Source organism: Rhinolophus hipposideros (genome assembly GCF_964194185.1).
Source record: "Rhinolophus hipposideros genome assembly, chromosome: 25".
Classification (NCBI taxonomy): domain Eukaryota; kingdom Metazoa; phylum Chordata; class Mammalia; order Chiroptera; family Rhinolophidae; genus Rhinolophus; species Rhinolophus hipposideros.
Genome location: NC_138071.1, coordinates 19,487,889 through 19,511,944, shown reverse-complemented (window position 1 = coordinate 19,511,944; position 24,056 = coordinate 19,487,889). Strand labels below are relative to the sequence as shown.

General features: G+C 38.7%; 1 protein-coding gene across 10 annotated transcripts in view; it reads left to right on the top strand.

Annotated features, from left to right (window-relative positions):
* Nucleotides 1-10,715, top strand: part of DGKI (diacylglycerol kinase iota) — a 377,107-nt gene extending 366,392 nt beyond the window's left edge. For all 10 annotated transcript variants that reach the window (XM_081038705.1, XM_081038699.1, XM_081038706.1 and 7 more), the window contains one exon: nucleotides 204-10,715. In XM_081038705.1, the coding sequence (XP_080894831.1) occupies nucleotides 204-320 (117 nt within the window). In that variant the 3' untranslated portion in view covers nucleotides 321-10,715. The remainder of the gene's footprint in view (nucleotides 1-203) is intronic.
* Nucleotides 10,716-24,056: the final 13,341 nt, after the last annotated feature.

Sequence of the window (24,056 nt, the reverse complement as noted above, 5' to 3'; positions counted from 1 at the left end):
TAACTGACCTATCTCACATGTTCCACGTGATGCTCCTATCAGAGAAGAGACCAGCAAGTGTCTTGGGAACTCTAAAACAGTAAACGTGGGAAGATCCTTATACGGGAGTAATCTTGGAGTATCTCTGTTTCTGTAGAAAAAAAAATGTTTTTTAATCTCACCCCGAGTGTTTGTGTCTCTTCCGTTTTCACTATTACCTATAGGGTAAGACACCACAAGACAGAGCACAGCAGGCGGGGGACCCTGATTTGGCTGCTTACCTAGAAAGCCGTCAGAACTATAAGGTCTTCGGCCATGAAGACCTGGAAACTGCTGTGTGACCCTGGTAAATGGGCAAAGAGAACCTGAGTGAGCATATCACCTGTGCCCTCCCGGCGATTGGGCAGCTCCCCTGGAAGAAGCTGATGGAATCCATAAGTCTGTCTCTCTCCTGCAAGAACCTGAGACCATGCCACCAGTTTTTAAGGGCTATCAAGACGTACAACAAAACGTGATAGCCCATGGAGGATGAGGCAGGATACCTGGGGATTTGTGGAATACGAGTTCCACAAAATTTGATCCTTATTGCTTCCAGCAAGTAGCATGGACGTCAGTGTTCACCTGTATAATTTATTTTAAAGATTCAAAGGATGTTTGTATACACGGCACCACTCCCTCCTCCCCCTATGCAGTCATCTTTCCCTGAATCGCACCATTCTACTGTAACTACACACCAATTGAAAAAATGAGATACGACCTGCTCTTTTTACCTTCAGTCTTTGAAGACCACAAGACTCTCTGAAGGTCTTTTCAAACCCTCTGGATGTCCTGCAGAAATATAACTGTTAAACCGCTTCCATTTCCGAGACTAAATATCCCAAGATGACTTAGTGACTTTTTGCATGTCTCCCCTCCCTCCCCAATTCCTTTCCATTCTGTAGGAGCTGGGAAGTGCCTCATGGACAATGTCAACTTGTACGCGCTGTCTCTGAGGTATGGTGAGGTGGCATGGGAGTTGTCTGTTCTCAGAGGGACCTCAGAGAGGTCACAGTGGGGGCAGGTAACGAGCTGTTGCCGATGTCCGCAGAGGATACATTCGGCTTGGGCTGTTTGCGAGCTCCGTACTGCCTATGTGTAGCCATCTTTGCCTTTTGCTGCAATCGAGGTGAGCAATGGATGACGCAAAGGCCCGTCGCTAGTTTGCAGAACCGCTGTACTTTAAGTGCTGTTGCAATTGCAGAGCAGAAAACCATGTGTGGGAACTGTGGTTACAGGAAATGGAGTTCTATGGCAGCGTTTACTTCTAGACTTTTTTGAGCGATAATGGAAAGCAGGCTAATGGACTTGAAATAAAACAGCAGAAGCAAAAGTAGCAACATATGTCAAAATAACTGACTTAAGTGAGAAAACAGTCACTGGAATGCTGCACAGAGGCTAATAAGGATAGACTCTTTCTTGGGTACCGTAGTGAGAGGGGGTCCCATTTTAGACTTTCCTTCAAAGATTTTGGTTTTCATTATCCCAAGTACACCTTGTCCCCAGGACAAAGCCTTGCTTTATGAGTTCCGCTGCCAGATTTCAGGATGTGTGGCCCTTTCTGGTGGATGCCTCACCTATTACTACTTGTCAGGTCCCAAGGTCAGACCTGATAGCACTACAGTCCCATTTTCATGTACGGAGTTGTTGAATGAATATATTCTTTTCTCTGGAAAGTTCTTAATGCAAACCACTATGGGAGCCCACTCTTTCTGGCAGCAGAATTGCAACTTCTCATCCTGCCACAGATTAGTCGGTACTTACAAGTACCTCTCTTAGGGATGCTGTGATAACTAAAATATTAGGAGAAAAACTCTTCTAACTTTGGGCGAAAATATCTACTTGACTTGGGTATAAGTCTAAAATGGAAGTGGGTGAGCATGGGTTTTGCTTCAGATTAAACCGATGTCTGCAGAGCTTTCTTCCATTTGCCCTGAGACACTAACAAAATGCTTCTTTAGTGTTTCTGCCTGTGGGCATCCATGATTGTTTCTCTACATTTAATTTAAAGGTCCAGTGGGGACGCTTTGCTTATCTGAATCACATTTTAGTCACATATCATTTTGAAAGTGCAGATATGATACACTATTAAGTAGGAATAGCCTCTCAGCAGATGAGAACTAAGTCTCTCCTTTGTTGTTGCAAAATCAAATGCTTGGCATTATTTTCAGCCTTTGGAGGAGGGGTTGGTTGTGAGTAATCTATTTCCATATATCAGTCTTAGAAATGGAACTATCTTTTGGGTTTTATGGTGAGGGAAGGAGGGACAGCAGTAGATTGTTTCCAGAAGATGGAAAAAAATATGCTCCAAGAGAATTTAATCACTGGGCTTCTGTAGGGAGTTTTTCAATTGGTGGGACTGTCAAGGAAATGTTGTGATGACAGAAATATAATCCTTAAAACAGACTGACTTCTGGCTTTGAACAGTGCCTTCCATTCCCTAGATTGAACTAAACACTTGGCCACGCAGCCAGTTACCCAGCTGCCATTGCTGGGATGAAGGGTTTTATTTTCACCAACTACCATCTCATATTTCTCTGTGATGTTTCAAAGCAGCCCAGAGAAAATTTAGGGTACAGGTGGCTATGGGCCAATTCAAATAGCTCCAGTTGAAGTCACAAGTAAATCTCTGGAATGAAAATAGATGACGTACTGAGTGCTGTCAGGGTCCTAGTGTATTTGGAAATCATTCCAAACAAATAATAATAATAATAAAGTGTTAGAGTCCTATATTGTTGATGGGGAATGATAGATGACCAACACATATATCTCTTTGAAAAAGCAAACACCCCTCCCAGACTTGAGCTTTCCAAAAAAAGAACATCAAAAAATAAGCAGAACAGTTACATATTTAACGGCTTTAACATTAAATCTACCTCCTGTAGCATTTTATTTTTTAATTGATCATTGCATGTGACAGTCCTAGGCTTTGGAAAGAGCTAAGACCATATGCTCCAGGAGTTTCCAGCTCAGCTAAGGTACATAGTACTCCCCTTTTAATGGGCCCTCAGGAAGTAGAGAAGCAAATGGTCTGGCTGTGGTCTGAAAACCCACATAACTTTAAAAGACATAAAACTATATACCTATAGAAATATCATTTTCTGCAAAACTGACTGAGCCAGTGCTGCAGGAGTGGCTGCCTCAGCCGACATTTCTCTGTGTTTGGCTAGAAGAGACCCCCATGTTGGGGCCCTGTCTGCTCTGGGATTCCATTTTTCAGTGAGGCTGATGGAGGGATGAGAATGGAGAGTTTTTACAAGACACTATGATAGAACCTTGAAGGTAGTCATTTTTGAAGCCTTATATTCCAGTAGTACACATTTCATGAAAGAGAACCCACTCAAGCTGTGCTTTATCACATTCAAGGACATGATAAAGAACAGAAGCCAAGAAGGAAATATACACCACCGCTGGGAATTTCATTTTGAGAGTTCTGGTTACCCCTGTAGAGGTTACAACCGAAAACCAATGCGAGTTGTCAAACAGAGACTTAAACTGGCCAGTACACAGCCATGACATTAGTGACCACTAACGGGAAGCCTCACATCCCCCATCTCTCCCTGTCCCTTCATAAGAGCTGGCCTTCGAGCTTAGGCAGATTTGTTTGTATTGAGGATACTCAACAGGTCATTGATTTTCACGTGGATTGAGTGAAAGCTTCTTTGCCGAAGGGATTTCTGAAATGTATTTACCCAACTCCTCATAATATCCATGTCTTTGAAAAAGACAGTGGGGCAGCAGTCTTATTTTTTTCCCATGTCCATTTTATGTAAAGTATTTAGATTTTTTTTTAATGATAAAAGTAGAACCTGGTCTTTATAATAAGGTTTGATACCATCGATGTGCATTACCTGCAAGGTCAAGGCATTCCCTGTGCTGGCTGAGGGTCCTCAGCCCCGCGTTCCAGAGACCAATAGTACCAACCATGATACCCATTGCTGCTTGTATGTTATGTCAGAAGTACGCTGCACAGGCAAGCCCCCCCACACATAGAGAAGTGTATTTATTTATTGTATATATGTATAGGTACTATATACACACATATTGCCTAGGTTAAAAGAAAACATTTTAGAAGCATGCAAATCATCTGTCTATGTCTAGTGAACACCAACAGGCAAAGAGAAGGTAGCATAAAATGTCTCTTTCTTCATTGTGGCTTCTCTTATTACCAAGCTTAGTTCTGTGACGGCAGCACTCCAGTTGCTCGTGACATTTGTTATTGCCTGTGTCATAAAATCCATGACCAAGAGGTCTTGTAATTGTTTATGTTACCTTCCATGAAGCATGAAACCTACCTGAGCCCAGAGACTTGTCCAGGCTATTTGAGGCTCTCAAGTGGAGAGTTTCTTCCTCTGTGATACTTTTACCACTTAACAAGGCTGAGTTTACAGGACCAACTCTCGGTAGGTTGCCTAATGATATTTAATTAGGGCAAGCTATTGCTAGGAAGGTGTTGTAACTTGGGTATGGACTGGGGTCTAAGAAGCTCGGCTTCCTTCCAGTAGGAACAGCTAATGAAATCACTGAGAACAGCATGGTATTTTATGCAGTTATGCTATTTGAAGGGAAAATAGATCATTGTTAAAAGTGCTCATCATAACCATGAAATAAAACTAATGGCTCTACTTAAGTGGATAATTTTCATTAAAAAAAATAAAAGAACATCTATTAAGTTAGAGAGTTTTCTAATTAATCTTAAGCATTTATTTAGTATAAAATAGATTCTGCCCAGGTTTTATAGAACCATCCCTGAATCAACATTTTTATTCTCTGAATTCCATTTTTAGCTGATTATAAGTCCTACAATTTTTTTCTTTGCCAAGCCTCTCGGATTGACTCTGGCCTATCATCCCTTCTCCGTGTCCTAGTTATCACTCATCTCTACGCCCTCCAGTTGCATGGCAATAATACTGCTCCTGGACTTTCTGCCTCTACTTTCAATAATTTTGTCATGAGGATACCAAAATAGTCCCCAGATATTATGCATAAAATCGATCAAAATGGGATAACTCTCTGGCACTAGTGTCCATTTTGCCTGAAAGACAAATAAATGTCCACGGACCTTGATTGTCCCACAGAGTTACGACACACCTTATTCTGAGAAGTAATCGGCCAGCTAGGTTTAGCAAATTTCTTCGTCATACCACACGGCTACACAATCACGGCAGCTTCTTCCATATCAGATGATGTACATGATACGGATTTACATATGGATGTAAATCTGTATGTATGACTGGATTATATACATGTTACACTCCTACTGGCCATCTGTGGATTTTAGGCAATCTCCCCACAGTTTAATGAGAAACCTGAAAATAGGAACTAAGCAAGTACTCATACCTCTAGACAACCTGTTCTCCCAGGACACTGAGAGTTACTGCACTGGTCCCCAAAAGAAGCAGAAATCAATAATTCTTGGCTGCTGAAACTGTACATTTTAAACTAGAGATTTGAATATTGGATGATATCCTCCTGGTGGGCAGACTTCAGAGTCTGTTTATATATGTATTCAGTTATTCAGTCATTCTACATGCAATCATATTTGTGAACCCATCATCCACTCATTTATTTAATCATTTATTTAGAAAATATATTTATCACTTTCTCTGATGCAGGCAGTAAACTAAAGACATGAGAATGAATGGAGGAGACAAAACTCTTGACTTCATTGAGCTGGCTGTCTAGGAGAAAAGACAAATTCCAATGTGGTGTGTTCTGTCAGGAGAACCTCTGGAGTACGAGGGGAGCATTGCACTGTGGGTTCAATCAAAGTTTGAGTCCTTAGCCAGCAGTGTTTTCGTTCTATGGAATATGAAATGAAAATATGAATATGCAAGAGAAATAATGATATTTTGCATTTCCTTTTCCTTGTAGTCTTGGGCCTGGTCTTAAAAATGTATTTGAAACCAAGACTTTAAGATGAGACTTTGAAACTCTAAAATAAGAATTGAAACTCATGTATCCTATAGTTCATGGACCTAGCTAGAAACAATAGCCAAAATTTGCAGTGTTTTTTGACTAAATATAAAGAAGATGACGTATAAATGTTGTCAAACAGTGGAGTGGGCACCCTTATGGAGTTACAGACTCTCAGCCACTGGGAGTATTTAAACCGTGGACACGTGACCACCTTGAGGTGGTCGTATTGTGACTAGGGACATGTCATCTGAGGAAACTGGAATTAGATTCTGTGAGTTGTTAGATTTTTCTTTCACAATGATTTTGTTGAATGGCAAAATTTCATTTGAAAAAATTATGAAAATCTTGACTTTTAATCTTTGAAACATCACTTTGTAAGTGAGAGGCTTTAAAATCTTGGGGAGAATGACCTTTAGTTATCATTTAAGACATTTTCAAACCAGCTAAGTGTGGCTTTCAAAGCTAGTGAAAAGAAAATATACTGAGATATAATTTACTCCAAAATACTTCTGGAACATTATGGATTTTGATGAATATTTGTAGGCATTCTTAAGTAAAGTTCTATTAGAAATCTGTTTTACTGTCCTTCCAATGTAAAAAAAGTGCTGTAATTTTGATATTCTTAGAATTAAATGTAATCTAATATTACTGCAGAAGAAAATTCTGCCTGAAAGATATTTGGGAGCCAAGTCAATATACATAAAAGGTAATCATGGGAAAAGACTTGGCTTCTGCTCCTGGCATGAGAATTATAAGGGATAGCTTATCCATAGAAATAAGAAAATGATGAATCTGGATTCCCCCCCTCCCCCATTTTCCAAAGTTTCATTATTTTGAGCCAAATGGCATTTGAAATGGGAGCCTTTGATGGTGGGAACAACTGAAACTATCTTGTTTCTCAATCCTTAAGTGAAACACATGTAATTTTCAATAGAAAATAGCTTAAACAACTTAGATCTATACCGTTTAGTATAACAAATTCACTCATTGTAAAAATGTTAGTGCTTTAGCATTTTGAAGCATTTGGGGCTCTTTTGAGCTTCATTATGAACAACACATGAGGTGCATAATGCAGACGATATGTTCTAAATGAAGAAATGGAATGTCAGAGCAGTGAATTCAGTTTGCACAGATTTGTATAGTAATTGGTAGGACTTCAGCCAGAACTAAGATCTTTAGAAATTACAGATTAACATGCTTTCAATAGATGTTTTCTAAGTAAATAACTTTCCACCATTGCCTTCTATGCTGTTTTACATCAATCATTCAGATTTCCATAAATTAGAATGTGCCTCCATGAAAAATATTTACCTAAGATCCCACAGCAAGAGTTTGTTAGAACTGAGGGAGAACGTGAACTTACAAACTCAAGAGTGTTTGCTCTCAGAGACTTATCGGCTTGGACATATTTCAAAGGGAAAAAAAGGTCAAATGTCTTAATGCCAGGATGGATTTCACAAGAAGAAATTAACACTGAGGGTGATTTACTGACTTCTCTACCTTGTGATTCTCAGCATTTAGAAATTTTAGCATCGCAGGTCCTCTGATAATGTTTTGTTCAATGTCATTCCCTTATGACATTGATGAGATACCATAGGTATTTAACTCTTGTTTATATCAGTTAGCCTAGGGTAAAACTGTTTTTGTTATATGTTGTTTCACTTAAAGTCTCAGAACCTATCTACGACATGAAGTGAGTACTTACTGTGCTATTTTCTCTCCTTGGAAATCACTATTGGAATGATTTTTCAGAATGTGGCACCAAAAAGCATGGAAATTCAAGACCTCATTGCTCTAGGTCCCTGGGTGGGTTTGTCAACCTAAGCCTGTCATACACTGTCACATACAAGGGCCTCATAACCCTGGGGGAAGTTGTGCTGCGCTTGAAGTGGAAAGAACAGATAGGCCTGAGATATTCTCCAATTCTGAATCTCGTAATTTACAAGGCATCTCTCTGGGCAGATTGGTAAATATGTAGAAGTGGGTCGTTTGATCTGTAAAAAGTCACAATTAGATTAGGAAAAGGAATGTGTGAATGACACAGGTTAAATAGGACTGTTAGTTTCCAGTTCTATAGGGTAGACGATTCTCAGAATAAAACGAGGACAAATGAGATCAGGAACAGGCATGAAAAGGGGTAGTTTTATTACTTACATAAGGATTTATTTTTTCCCAGACATTATTATATCCAGAAAAAAATGGATTGGGTTTTCTAAAACACAAAGTGAATTTATCGCAGCTAGTGTTTCTTCTAGTATTTAAGTGAAAATTGAGCAAGCGAATCAGAGTTCATGTCAAAGCAATTTGTTAATTGTGAGGGATCTTGGACTAAAAGACTTCTGTGATATTTTCCAGGTTTAGATTTCTATGACTTTAGACTGGAGCAGAACTCAATTAGAGCCCTTTTTTTTCTCCAAGTTCCTGGCATATAGATGGCAATGAAAATGCTTTTGTAAAAACACCAGTCATTGCAAATATATCTCAGATTATTTAGAAGCAGGTACTTCATAACCCTCAAACAATTTGCTTTACTTACACACACACACACACACACACACACACACACACACACACACTTTGCCCATTGCTAGCCAATTCCCAAATCTCCTGAATAAGGTATGTTTCTACTAAGAAAGACCAGTCACAAGTTTAGGAATGAAAGTGACACACAAAAGAGCTAGTATTCATTTTCCTTTTCTTTCTACCAATTTGTTGTTTGGGTGTGTAGTTGGGATTGAGAGTTGGAAAAGAAGCAGAAGATCTCTATATTATCTGTTAAGAAGCAGTCATGGAGGCAACTTATTTGTCATTATGTATAACTTATTGTCATTAAATAGGACTTAACCTCATATCACCAGACTAGTGTGTCTAATGTTTAAAACTAATGTTTCTGTTTTTAATTGCCCGTCTTTCCTTACTTCTAGAATAATAAGGCCTGAGTCTTACATTTCAAGTTGGCTGGCTAGATGGAGGAGGCGGGGGTCACTCCTGAGATGGCCTTTCAGAAGTGGGCCCATACCTGGAGTCTAGCTCAGGGAACTGCTCCCACTCCACCTCCCCTATTCCTTTCCCCTGGCTTGGGAAGGTAAAGGAAGAGAAGAATTCTGGGGAAAGGAAAAGAGAGTCTCAAGACTAGTACAATAATAAGGCCCTAGTCTGAACACACATTGCCATGGCAACCCATAAATAAATAATATATACTCTCAGCCAACTTGGATCCTCATGGAAAGCAAATCCAGAAGATATAGGAAAAGACTGAACTTTGAGTGGCTTCAACGGTTATTATTATGAAATTTTCAATATATGCAGCTCAGAAGAATTAGATTAGGTGAGTAATTTAGGGGAAATCGGGCTCTGCTAATAGAATGTTCTATTAGAGCTTTCTGAAGGAGTGGGTTGTTGTGTGGAGTTTCTCCAAATCTTCATAGGAAATTAGACCCACCCACACACTCATGTTGCTCTATAATAAAATTTGAGAAAAATAAGGACAATTTAGGGAGTTTTTCACAAATCCAAATATATTCAATCCTAACAAATTCAGAGACTATGACTCTTATTTTGGGCTTTACATATAACTTTTCTTCTCTAAAATGATAGAGATAGGAGACGTTTACAAATTGTCTTTACTCGGAAAAATGAACAGATGACAGGCCTGAATTGGTTTACCCGATTTTTTGTTTTGAATTTATGGGTAATTCTCTCAAATACGTTGGGGGAGATATATCACGTTTAAGATGCCGTCTACATTTGATATTTACTATACCTTTAATAATGAATACAAATGTCTCTTGACCTTTTGGGTTTTATTAACAATGAAAGTTTTCATTTGCTGCCTCCCCTCCTCCGCTTGTTGAATGGAAACTCTGATCACATGGATAGTTTCCAGTGCAACTAAAACCTGGAGTGATGCTTGCTAGCATCCTGATTTTAGGATGGGAAATGTGGGGTTCCTGCCGCCCTGGGGAATGAGATTTGGAACTTTAATAGACAAAATATTCTGGCACAAATAGAATATTTTGCAAAACACATCATTGAAAAGTTAGGGTCTGAATTAGTCTTGGTAAAGGTTAGCTACGCTGTTTTTTATTTAAATTACCAATGGTTAAGTGGGCAACCGTGAATCTGAGTATTACGTATATGGACCATAGCTGATTACAAGTAAGGAAAAGCATTCCTGTAAATAATTAAGGAACAGAGGACAATCTCAGTTCCGTAAGAATGTATTTTATTTAATTTGACTTCTGAGTGGGAAAAGGCTCCTGGGCATCTAGAGTACCCTTGGCTGTGGGTAGTCTACTCTCAAAGGCTACTTCCATATGAAGGGTTGCAGTCGCATTATAAAGGGCTCTTTCATCATTTCTGATTCTGCCCTATCACATCCCAGAGCCATGCTTTTGCAAAGCTGCCAGCTGGCAGGTGGAATCCAAAAAACAGTAGCAGCTGTGGCAGTAGTATGATGAAACTTTATTTCCAGGTAAAGTGGAATCCAGATAATACAAATGGAGGGAGGGGTGGGGTGGGAAGGGGGGGGCGGGGAAGGGAAGAATGGAGTTTTTTGTAATAAAGTCATAAAGTATTTTTCCCTAATTTTCTTGCATTTCCTATTTATATAAAGTATCTTGATCACTGTGTTGCTCTACAGAGATTTTCAACGGAATTAATTTGGGAGACTGAACTAATCTCTGAAAAAGAAGTTGACTAGCTACAGTTACTTTTTTGGATACTTTTTTCTGTATTGTGAATTGTGTGGAAATGTACAGAATAAAAATTAAGAAATATAATTCGTTTATTTTCTTCTGTTATTGGCTGCTAGATACAGTTGATGTGATACCACACTGAAGGGTGGTTAAATTAGATTTTCAAAATGAGAACTGAAGCGAAGAGTTGGCTGTTAGGGAAGGCAGAAACTAAAAGGGATTCCTAAAAAGGTAGAATTAAAAAAAAAAAAAGATTTCTGCTTTTAAGATCGACTAACAGAGGCTAGATTTACCCTCCCACCTAAATAAGAAAAACATTTATATGTAGCAAAACAATAAGAACTGGACCTCAGGCAGAAACAGTAATCCCTGGGAGATGGAAATAAATAAGATGATGTCTATGATTGCTCCATTTCATAGACTTCAGAGAGTTTCCAGGCAGCAGCTCAGGGAGGAGACACTGAGGTGGAGCCTGGCAGATTCCTGAGTTGGGGAGACAGAGCCGAGTGCTTTCGACACCAAGGCAGCTGGAGCTTATAGAGCCGAGTGTCAGGGAGGAAAGACCTGCACAGAGAAATAAACATGCAGATCTGAACAGAACTCCCATAAGTATTCATAAAGTCCTTACCAGTGAGGCTTGTGAGGACCCTACCTGAGACTGAGAAAGAACCACCAAAAACGCTCAGGAGGAAAAACGAGCAACTCACACGTAGCTGGAATAATGCCTGTGGCCACTTGTCACACCGCATCCTCGCTATTTTTCCCACTGCAGTCCCATTTCCTCCCCATCTCCAGTCACAGAGATAATACCGGTGATGGCTTTGTGTGGACCTCTGCTCTCTTCTTCCACTTCTCGGCTTCTATTAACTGTATTCCCTGTCACACATGGAAACTTGTACATTTTATCCTGTACCAATAGTAAAAGCTCTATGTGTTGTTAATTTTTTTTTTATTATTCTAAGAGTTGAAAGCCACAAACATGGAGTCTCATTGGCATGGCATGTTAATGTGGCATGAAAGCCAATAGTGTGCTACAATGACACATTTTTCTGAAACCTTTCCAGGTCATGACCCCAGTGCCAGTGAAACATAATGTTCCTGTCATCCAAATCAAATAATTTATCTTTTCTCACATCTTTTTAGATTACTCTGCATTATCTTTGGACTCTTTGATACAGTTTTTATGAATTTCTTTCTCTTGGTGTTGGATCTTTCTTTGTTCTTGCTGAGGTATAAAACACATAAAAGCTTTTTTTCAATATGTCACAAGTATCATCTAGCTTCCCTATCATTTTTGGAATCTATTCCATTTTTTTTGCCTGAAGCCAGTCTTCTCAAGTCCACTGCCTTTCCATTCTAATTTTGGTGAGTTGTTTCGTAAGCATGCTGTACAGTTATCACCTTAGAGCTTTCCTCTTTGGACTTCTGCATTTGTCTAGTGACTTCTTGACTCTCACTCATTTCGTAGTTTCTTGGTTTGTTGGCATATAGCCACAAATTACTCCTTAAAACTAGGCACTAGGGAAATAAAATTCTCTTGAGTTCTCACATGTCTGAAAATGTCGATTTTTATTGTTTACTTAGAGTATGTCTGTTTTTGGAATTCTGGTTCCAACGTCCCTTTTCATTAGAAATATGGAGAATCTTAACGAGGAACAGCAAGACCATGTGGTTTGTGAAAAGTAGGAGCTCATTCACAAACAGACTAAAATCACAGTCACATGTTATGGGAGCAAAGTGACTCTAGAAATCATGTCGACCAACGTTATTTTGCAAAGGAGAAAACTGTGGCTCAAAGAGATTAAATCGTCGCCCAAGATCACATAGCTAACTAATGACAGGGAGATGTCACAGAAGCTCAGGGGATTCCTCATCAGCAGTTTGTCATGTCATCTCAGTGTCATATCTATATGCTTTAGGTTCCACCTGAAGGCACATTAGGATGAAACAAATATTTGTGGTAGAAGAGAAAGACTCACTGGACTCCAGCCCCAGCTCTGCTCCCGAGGAGGTGAGTGTGGTTCTTGCTTTGCTCAGGCCCAAGTTTCCTCATCCATCAAACAAGACTGTATTCATGATCTCCAGTCCTCTTTCTTCTCTCAAGTGGTGGGGTTCTCTGAAGGGGATTTTTTAATAGAAGATTCATTATAAAGATGAAAAAAGCTTCAAAACGATCTCTGTCCAAGGACCTTCTTTGGACATTTTCCCTAAAGCCTTCCCCAAGTGTGTGGTTGGAGAAATATGTGCCATTGCATTCATAACTGATCAGCATATTTTTTAATCCAAATTGTCTTAATAAGATAGCTTTGGCTTTACCACCACAGCCTTTTGTAGACATCAACCCTTGATAACCCTCTGTGGTTATTTTTGGGGATTACTACATTGAGCCACAGGTTGCTAGTTCCGCGACTCTACGGACTATCACTTGAAAGGCATAAAGAGAATTAGCTCAGTTTTGTACAGATGGAAAGGACCAGAACTTTCACAGAGCACAGATGGTGAATAACGATTAGTGTTACAACTACATGGTGGGTATGGTAATGGTGATTAGGGAGATGCTTCTCCTTCATGGATCAATCCAGTTAGGTCTGGAGGTTGCATTTCTCCTTGACATTTTCTGAATCACTGTGGACAGCCCTGGGTGTGGCATTAATGTTGCTGGTTACAAATTGGGTGAACTGGGTCACGTAACAACCACTCTTTTTTTCTGAGCCTATTTCCTCATCAGAGACACAGAAAACAGCACCACCAACCAAATGTGGTGGATATTAAATGAAATAGTGGCTGGAAAAATACTTAGAACAATGCTTAGCACATAATAAGATAAATTATACTTCTGAACATATACTAGAGGTGATTATTGATGAAGTGATTATGTTTCTAGCACTGTTCTCTGCACTGTGGGGCAGGAGACAAGCAAAGGGAGAGAGGCCTGTATGTGCTGAGCTCGGGTGACTTAGTCATTTGACTTAATCCTCTTTGCTTTGACCTTGAAATCCTAACCAAAAATTTGCCTCAATCCGTTTTATTCCCTCTAATTTATAAAAATATCTTCAAAAATTAAACCTATAACAACTTGGTCAGTGACAAATAAGGTGCAATTCTGAAAACTTAGATTGAGAGAAAATGTGGAATAAATATATCCAAAAGTTTGAAATGAAGGGAAAAAAAATCAGCTTGACTTAAGTCTGGCTTCATATTACATCAGTCTGGGGATTTCTGATTTAAGAAGAAACCACTGTGCGGTCCCTTCAGAAATGCATGTAGATTAACAATTTAGGTTTAAAGTCTTTGGATGGTTTTCTTGTTTGAAATTTGCCTGTTTTAAAACTATCTTTATTTTGAGAATCACCAAATTTCCGAACTTAGATGGTATAAAATCAAACTTTTGAAGATTCTTTCATAATATTAAAATGTCTGACAATATGTAAATTGTAGTGAGAATCTGTATATATGCCAATATCCCATAAGGTTCAGTTTCAGTCTCTGTGTCTACTCCCATTGCTTGAAGTCTCTCTTTAAATTCCCTCTATGACTCTTCATCTCAGCTCTGAAATGACATTTGGCCTGGCTCCTCTGAATTTAGCTTTTTTTAAAATTATACTTCCACAGAAAGGAAAATGCTTCTTTAGCCCAAACCCAAGGTTTGCAGTGAGGGCCATGATCTATTCCCATGAAGTAAGGCCTTTTCATGGTCACTGATGATGGGTATGAAATATCGCATACGAGCTGTTTTCAATTACTTGTATAGAAAAATCAATGGAGGCAGTTTGTGCAGGCTCAGTGAGCTACTGGCTCATTGCACGAAGAGGTAACAGCCCTCCGTCTGCCAACCACACACTCATTCCTCTGATAGAGGCAATCAGGAATGGGATTCTCAACTCTGTTAGCAGTAGTCTCTGGGGAGAAGTACATGCTTAATCACCAAATGTGAAACGGCCATTTAGGTTGTCAAGAGAAGGGTGATACTGAAGGAATAGAATTTTCTAGCTTTAACCCAAACTCAGGGCATATTTTCCATTCTATTTATCTTGTCTAAAAAGAAGTAGGGAGTAAAGGTTGGATGAACAACAAATACTAAATATCATCTATGTGGTTCGTAGTAGAATGATGAGCCGGTCCTTTGATTTCCTAAGTCCACTAGAGAAAAACGAACCTCACAGAAATTAAGTGATTCTATTGTAATTTTATTTTCAAAGAACAAAAGATAGACCCCAGGCACGTGCGTCGGAAGCATTGTAGTAGGACTCACTGGTATAAATTGCTTGAACTAGAAATCCTGGTGTCTCTGGAATCTCTGGTTGACTTTATGGCCCCAGTTATGTCTATAAGTTGATTATTCATGGGAGGGCAAGAAGGACTCAGTGAATAACACACCACCTTACTGCACAAGTTCTAATCCAATTGAGAAGTTATAAATAAATAAATAAACAAAAATAAAACAGGACAAAACAAATGGAAACCCAAAATATTATTTATTACTGATAAACCTGATATTGGAAGTGTGATTCATATGGACAGACAAGTGGGCTTCCTATTACTGACTTCAAGAAGGACATAGTCTAAGGATGGCATTACTTGTAGTTCCCTCAAATCTTCCTACCCTTAAAGTAGAAAAGAAATATGAATCGGAACACTTGGGGTTTAGAAAATTCATCAACAATAGATATATGTGTGGGGACAGAGCCCCAGAAAGCAGTTTCCAGGCTCTTGGCCTCATGCGGGGAGGTGCTGACTTGGATAGTAGATGGCCGTCAGCTGTGGCTGGTTGGCCATCAGCTGTGGCCATTAAGCCATTGGTCACTGATATAACTGCCGCGGCTACGGAGGGGAGCCGAGGAGAGTGAAGGAGGAGACTGAAGGACAGTGAAGGAGAGTCAAGGAGAGTCGGTCGGTTGGCAGCAAAGCGGACAGCAGGTCGCACGTCGTGTAAACCCAGCCTCCAGTGAGACCATAGTGGTGTGACTCCCCTACTTATGGCTCCGTGGGTGTTTTTTTTTGGCCTAGCCACATCCTGCGTTCTTATGTGGGGAGCGGGAGCTGAGACCCCGCAGGACGCCCCGCACGATAATATGATTGCTTGGTCAGAAAAAATTAATCTTCTTTGAGCACAAAATATTGCTCCTCTGATATCATTTGGACACACCACACATCATTTGTGCCACTGAGATAAAATATTTGGCTGAATGAGGCCTTAATGTGACCTACTGGAAATATATCTTATGCCGTTAGTATTTCCTTATTCTAAACATTATGATAGAAGAAGTGCTGCTAATTTTACCTTCTCCTGCTCAAGCCGGTGAAACAAAAACGTTACTATCTCTAAAATCCATACACAACTTCAGGGTCTACGTATTAGTTATCAATGGACCGTATAAGGTGAGATCAACCAAAAACTCTACAGGAAGAGAGTGAAATCGAAAATGAAAGGCATAAGGGAAAAAACAACTTTAAAAACTGTTGGCACAGGCAGAAGTAAGTGATCTGATGAAAATGAAGAGTAAAATAACTATTTTCCCACTTAATAAAAACCCTCTCATAGTTAGAACAGAAAATAAATAATGTTGCTAAAACAGTACAGATAAAGGATGGGTGAAATTCAGCATTAAGACAATAATAAAAGCCCAGGTAGGTGCATGTCACTATGTTTGGTCTTTTGGGAAGAGATCGTGTAATTACAATTTGTTCATCTTATTGAAGGGAAAGCAATCTGCCTATGCCATGTAATAGTTGTAGCAGATGTGCTTGTTGATTACCCCACAGCCTTCTGCAACCCCCATCTCCTTCGCCTGCCTCCTTTATAGAAGCTAAAAAAAATCCTATCCTCAATCAATGTACTCAATCTTCCTTCCAGTTTCAAATACCTGTTTCAAAACCTTAAGGTCACACCTGTAAGGAGGGGCCTTTGGGAGGATTTATGTTTTCTCTATGAGAAAGAGGTACTCAGGGAGAAACCCTCTGAGTACCACCCCCTGAGACATAGCCACCTTGTAGACATAAGCTGCAGGGCATCAGGGATGACAGAGACACCAAAAAGGCTTGACGTTTTTGAGACACTGAATTAATGCCTGCAGCCACTTACTTACAGAAGTCTTGTTATGTGAGACGTTGTTAGTCTGGTTTTCCGTATTTGAAACTGAAAGCATTCCTAACTATTCCTAAAAATGGAATCCACACTTTAGGATACACCTCTGTCTTCTTACCTGAGTTCCATCATGATTTTCTCTAACAGTTTACAGATTCAAAAGGTAAATACTCATAATGAGTACTTGAAATGGCAAAAGGGTAATGAAATATTTGGGCAAATGATGACTGAAAAAGGCCAGAGTAATTCTGGGTTAGGCCTGGCTCAAACCCCAACTTAGACCACGTCTAACTGTGTGATGTCATCTGAAAAATTGGATAATGAGTCATTAACCTCAAAGGGCTATTGTGAAAATTACATGTGATATTTGTAAATTGTTTACCCCAGTGCCTGGAAGATGAAGATAATTGTGGCCTGAATTATACTCCTGAATTAATTTGCAAAATAAATGCTCAATTTTATAGTCATCTTCTTGATATTGACCTGCACTTTTCTAGTTTTTTGGGAAAACTTTATTCTGTATTTACTTCTCAAATATACTTATTATTATTATTTTTTTTTTTTTTGGCAAAGTACCCAGTGGTGCCGATGCTATTTTCTGACTATTTATTCCAATCTTTTAGATATTACTCACAAGTCAACCATTGCTTTCTTCTTACCAACCTCTCCTTCACTCATCTAACTAGAATGAGACCAAAATTAGTGTAACATAAAGGAAGTTAGGGGAGAAGAGTATAGGAAAGGGATGTAAAATTAACTGGACAGAGATACCCAGCCCTACACATGCAAAAATAATACCAGAGAAATTTCAGCTAGCTGGGGTAGGGGAATGCAGCAGAAGTTATGGTAGCACTGATTCACTCACATATATACACAGAGAGACAAAACAAAACAAGAAAAGCAACATGACCAAAAAAAAAAAAAAAGACAAACATGCACAAAATAAAACAAAACAAAAAAGCAAGCAGAATTTACAACATTGAAATTGTAGGCTTTGGGCAATAGCAGAAATTGCTTGTTTACTAAATATTCATTACAATAATTATTTAAATGGATAAGAGAAGGGCACTGGCCTGGAGGTAGGGGTGGGAAAAAAGGCTTAATTAAGCTACTGACTTTGTTGTTTAAGTAGCAGATAACCAGATTTTTTTATTTAAACAAAGACATGACTTCCCTTTTCTTCACTTTGATATGAGGAAACACCAAAATATGGTTATGTCCAACTGGGGGAGAAATGAAAGAATTAGTCATTAGTAAAATTTCTCCTTTTCACTGTAGACATAGAAGCATCAAAAATATACATTAAACACCCCTTTTAAAAGGGCAAACTGTAGTTGGAAACATTTTTATTACAGGGTTGAGAGTTTCTTGTACAAATTGATTTAGGGAGACATTATACGTGGACTAATTATGGCAAGTGGCCCATAGTTTAGGATCATTCTTTGAAAATACTTAAAAAGCGAATTTAAAATTGTCAGTTTGTACCATGATTTCTTCTAAACATTGTTTAAATAATACATTCTGCACTTGAATCTTACCTGCCTCCAAACTCAGCATTTCTAAGGGTGGACTAATTTCTAGTTGTCCAGTCCTGTTCCTTGTCTCAAAGGTTAGTATTATCATCCGCCAATCATCAGCTACTTCTTATCAATTCTTCTCTCTAATCTGTTGTTCCTCTGTCACCGTTGATAGTTTACTTATTCAACCACCTTGATTTTCACCTGAATTATTTGAAATGGTATTCATGTTTCCCTTACACTATTTCTACTCTATCTCCTCCATGCAGCCAGTGAGACCTCTAAAATGGAAATCTGATATATGGTACTCCATGGCTTAAAACATATCAAGGAATGCCTATAACAAGAAAATTAAGTCTAACTTACTTAAGAGTGTTCCAGGATGATCCATAGATCTGACCCATATTTATCTCTTGAGATTTGTCCCCTACAATCTCTTGTTAAACATGCTACATAATACAAAAGGGGGGGAGGGGAAACCTATAAGTGGTCAGTTGTATTGTTTCAGTTTTGGTTCTCTTTCATACATATACAGGGATATAAAGACATATATGTATACATATATATATATATATATATATACACACATATATATGTGTATATATATATATATATTTCTTTGACCTAAACTTTTATTTTCTTATCTAGAGTTCCACTGAAATTTCTACTAGTGTCAATCAAAAATGTCAATTCGTTAAATATAAACCAATTAGTCGGCAAGGTAACATGAGTAATTGTCTTACAACAATTGCTATTCATTTACAGTTTGAAAGAATGCAAAATCTGAAAATGATATGCCAGAATACATCATGACAAGATTTGGAAATGAGAACAGGTTGTGACTAAATGAGCTATTCACAATTCTTTTGTTTTCAATATACTTGGCTTCACTTTGCGTCCTAGATATGTGTTATATGCAACCAAATGCTTGGAAACTACGGTGTGTTTTTTTTCCACAAAAAACCATTCAAAATGAAAATGAACGAGTTGCAAATTGTGCATGCTCCGGTTTCAAGAGAATAAGGGCTCCTTACGCACTGAATGTGAATGGACGCCGAGAGGTAACCACTCAGAAAGCAGCTGATTGGGGCACTCAGTTCCCACTAAATAATTCAGAATCTCTAATGGAAATTAGATCCAGTGTTTCCCCAGTGGAGGTGCAGCTCTTCTGGGTTACCCAATATTCAGCTAGCTACTCAAGAACTTTAGAGAACAACAATAAAGGAAAACGTAAAAAATATTTTAATGGCGTTCATATTCTCTTGGGTGCTTTCTTGGCACGAAGTTCCCAACTTCCTGACAGCTGCTACCATTGTGAAGAGACTAGGGAGAGTGAGAGGAAGGGGAAAAAAAAATCAATATTTAAATCTGAAACAGCCAGAAACTTCAGTGAGGGGTGCCAGTATTAACTGGTTTGTGTATGTGTCTGGCCTTTCAAAAGACCTGAGTCTTGAGAGGAGAGAAGACCTTCTAAGTAAACAACTCATTAGGAATCACACAGCAAGGTTTAGTTAGCTCACAACAAACACATTTAATTTAAGGAAGGATATTTATGTGAAACTTTTGTCTAGAAATTTCAATAATAGAATGAACTGTTGCATAAAGTAATCTCTCTCTCTCTCTCTCTCTCTCTCTCTCTCTCTCTCTCTCTCTCTCTCTCTCTCTCTCCTCTCTCTCTCTTTCTCAACAGGAAGAGAATATTGATTTCCCATTCTTGGCTACCAGCCCCACCCATTCTCACTATAAGCACTGAGATGAATGAGTTTGTGTCTCTAAAAGCACTAAGCAATCTTCAAGAGAGTACCGCTTTATACATAAAAAAGCTTTATTATTATTGGGTAGAAATGTTGGAGGGAAAGTTGGACCTTTTATCAAAGGCTGTTGGGGCTCCGACATTGGCTGTCAGCTCTGAAAAGGTGGCTGTGAAACTCATTGTATCCAATCCTGGTTGGCGCTGGGCCCAGCATACAGTGGGATTTCTGGCCAATGGCCCCGTACAGTGGGACGACTGGCGCCTGGCCCAAGGATTAGAGAGCTTTCATTTCTTTGTCTCATTGATATTAGTCACAGAATCTCCCTTTTCATGCAGAACCCAAACCCGTGCAGGGGGCGGGGGGAGAGGGCAGAAGCAGAAATTGCTGCAAACTCTGAGCTCTTAGACCCTGGGAGTAAGAAGAAAATTTCCATTTCCAACTCAGTTCTCCAACGTCTGTATCTATTTCGTTATGCACATTAACAGGAAATGGATAGCTGGTATGTCCTTGAAAGGAAAATTGCTTTATAGATAGATACAAGATACTGCAAGTTAACCTTAGACAAACAAGGTGTTCAGTGTCTTAAGGCTTCTTTTGCTTTCTCCCCTCTCCTCGGCCTCTCTCTTTTTCTTTCTCTCTCTCTAATGACCTAATAACTATTCTGAAATTTCATCTCAATGAGCAATTTTGGTAAACAAAATTTGTGGATACGTTTTCTTCAATTTCTAGATGTGTGTGTGTGTGTGTGTGTACCTTTTGCCAAAAGGCCATATGTAATATGTCGCCTGTTGATAGATTTCCTTTTATTTATATCTTTGCATGTGTCTGCATAGTTGTGGATCTGTGTGCAGGCATGTGGTGTATGCTTTGCAGGCTCCATCTGTAATAATATGTCCTATAGTTACATTGTACTTGAGTCTTGGAAAATGTTCTGCGGAATTACATAGGATAAGCTGATTTCAGATAATAATAATCTTATGTTAAATATTCATGCCCAGTGGAAACTGAAAGTCATTTCCAAAATAAAACCAGGACCATGAATTCCTAACTAGCAACTCATCTTAAAATAAACCCCAGAGCCCCAACATCTTATAACCAAATGACTCAGACACATCTCTTTGCGTGACTCCCCTTAACAAAAAATATATTTCTGATACAAAAAAGGAAACAAAGTCGTAAGGAAGGTCTAAATTGAGTATATATGCATCACATCCCCACATCGCTGCTTTTTATTATGTTACAGAACTGCCAGTAGTAAGACATTAGTTAATCTCAGGTATAAAATATGTACATTTTCTGGAACCAGCTGAGTGGCACTTAGTGAATTAAGCTTTTGCTTCCTCAGCTATGAAGTAGAACGATACATATCCTTATAAGGTGTATAACATGAGAAATGATATGTGAAAGACTTCATAAAACTTTCATTATTCAAAGGAAGTAGTGTTCCTATAGCACTCGGCGATGGTAACCTTTGGAGGGGAAGATGAAAAGAAAGATGGAGTATGTTCCTGTGAATACACGTTAGCTAAGGTCTTCCAAACTCCTAACGTTATAACAAAGTGTCTAATCTCATATTCAGAATAGCAGGGCTCTTAAAGAGTGCTAGTCTTACTAGATTTTAGAGATAAGAAAATCAAGGTCAAGAGCTCTTAAGGAGTTATGAAAAATCAGAAATCTAACCAAAGGCAGATCAAGGAAACGGACTCTGCTCATTTTTACCCACCCCTCCTTTTCTTGCATTCACATTCTTTCTAAATGACAATGTGCTGGTTTTTTCCAATAAACAATGAGATTTGAAAGAGATGGTGGTGGTGACTGGGCAGCTCAGTGTGACTGTATAATCTTGGAAAGACTTCATGGTATAGGAAGAAGTTGACTGAAGGTTAGTGTTTAGTTACGGTAGTAGAGCAGTGAAGACCTTACTGATACAGAAAATACCAAGAATTTACGAGGCACAAAGAAGTAAGTACGTTGTGTACCAAGGCCATTGAATAGAGCTACCTGGCTGCCACAGAAATAATTCCTTAAAGACTGTAAGAAATTAAGTGCATGACTATGGCCAAATTTTAGATGATGCCTTTCAAATGGTTTTACTTGCTTTCTAATTTTTTTTACCTCAACCAAAAGTGTAGATTCTTGAAAGACTGATGAGATTGGTTCTTAAGAGACTTCCTTTCTTTTCGTCTGTCTCCATGCTTTATATATCTGCCAACTTAATCTTCCTAAGTATTACTTGCATGGTGTCAGTTTTAGAATCACCCAGGCCTCAGCAGTGTCTACAATAAAAGCACATTCAAGATCTGCCAAAACATGGACCTCACCCCAACTCAAGTTTGCTCCCAGATTTGGCCCTCTGCTGTAGCAAAATTGTCTACAAACCATACCCAGAGTTCTTCTTGGAGTCTATAGCCTTCCTCAGCGGAGATAATTGCCGTCTCTGACGCCACTCATCACATTTTTAAGACCCATCCCTCAAAAACCCGTATAAGACCTTATATTTCTTCTTCTTATGAAAAACGTGAAATGTGTTGCAGTTTTTCCTAACCTTTATGTGAGTGCTTTTTCCTCTGAACTGAGGACACGACCCTTCCTGTCAGTACTGTACTGTCACGTGTATAATCTCTTTGAGGACAGGACACACGTCTTTACATGTCTCTGGTCCTTTGTGTATCTCTAGCTGTGAGTGTCGCCCTGCATGAGCTGGTCCTGAAGCAGAATCTGAGGGTTGAGAAGTCAGGCACCTGTGCTACTGACATCCTTCTTGGTTGACTGTCAACTGAATACCTATGAACCACAGGAGTTAGCAATCTACTTTGGGAAATAAGCAAAGAAAAATTGATTTCTTTTATTATTATTATTATTATTATTATTAATTTATTTTTATTTATTATTAGTTTCCAGTCTACAAAACATTTCACCCCTCACAAAGGGATAGCCCCTCTCCCCCAATCTATTGCCCCTCTGACAGTGTACATATCTATTACAATTCCATTGACTATTCCCTATGCTATATTCCATATCCCGTGACTATATATATATTAAATTATAGACGACATTCATTATTATTCAACTTCAGCTTCAGGTGTACACTGCAGTGATCAGGCATCTACACCATCCCTGAAGTGGTCTCCCTAATAAGACATGTGCCCATCTGACACCCAACAAAATCTTTACAACATTATTGATTATGTTCCCCAAACTGTCCTTCATATCCTCGTGGTAATATTGTAGTTACTAATTTATGCTGTCTAATCCCTTCCCCTTCTCCCTCATCCCCACCCCCTCCCATCTAGCAGCCATCAGTTTTTCCTCTATATCTCTGAGACTATATCTGTTTACTTTGCGTGTTTATTCAGTTCTTTAGATTCCACATATAAGTGAGACCATATGGTATTTGTCTTTCTCCGACTGACTTATTTCATAATGTTCTCTAGGTCCATCTGTATCATTACAAATGGTAAAACTTCATTCTTCTCTATAGCCGAGTGATATTCCATTGTATAAATGTACCACAGTTTCTTTATCCAGTGGTCTACCGATGGGCATTTCAGTTAAAGTAAAGGTTTACTTCAAAAGTCTTAGGATATAGCTTTTCTTTAAGAGAAGTATCTGTTTAAATAACTTCTTATTTCACAACATGCATTTCTTTCTCATATGGATCTAGTCTCAATTTAATGCCACATCTGGCCCAGAATTTAATGTAGTGACTTTAAAAGTTCCTTGTTAATTTAATGAATGATAATATAGTGATTATTTATTACCAAGCAGTGTTCTAAACTTGTTAAAAGCTTAATTTTCTTGACAAACTTATGAGGCAGACACTGTTATTATCCTTACTTTTCAAATGGTAAACCAAGGCACAGAGGGGTTAAGTAACTTACCAAAGGTCACACAGCCAGTGAGTGAAAAGTCTTGGCTTTGAAACCAGGCAATTTCGAGTCAATGCTATCAACTACTACACCATGTAATCTCTTTATTTTATTTTATAAGTAAATTTTGTTGAGGTACATCTAAGAATTTTAGTTATATACAGTAAAATGCACCCATTTTAAATGTACAATTTTGAAGT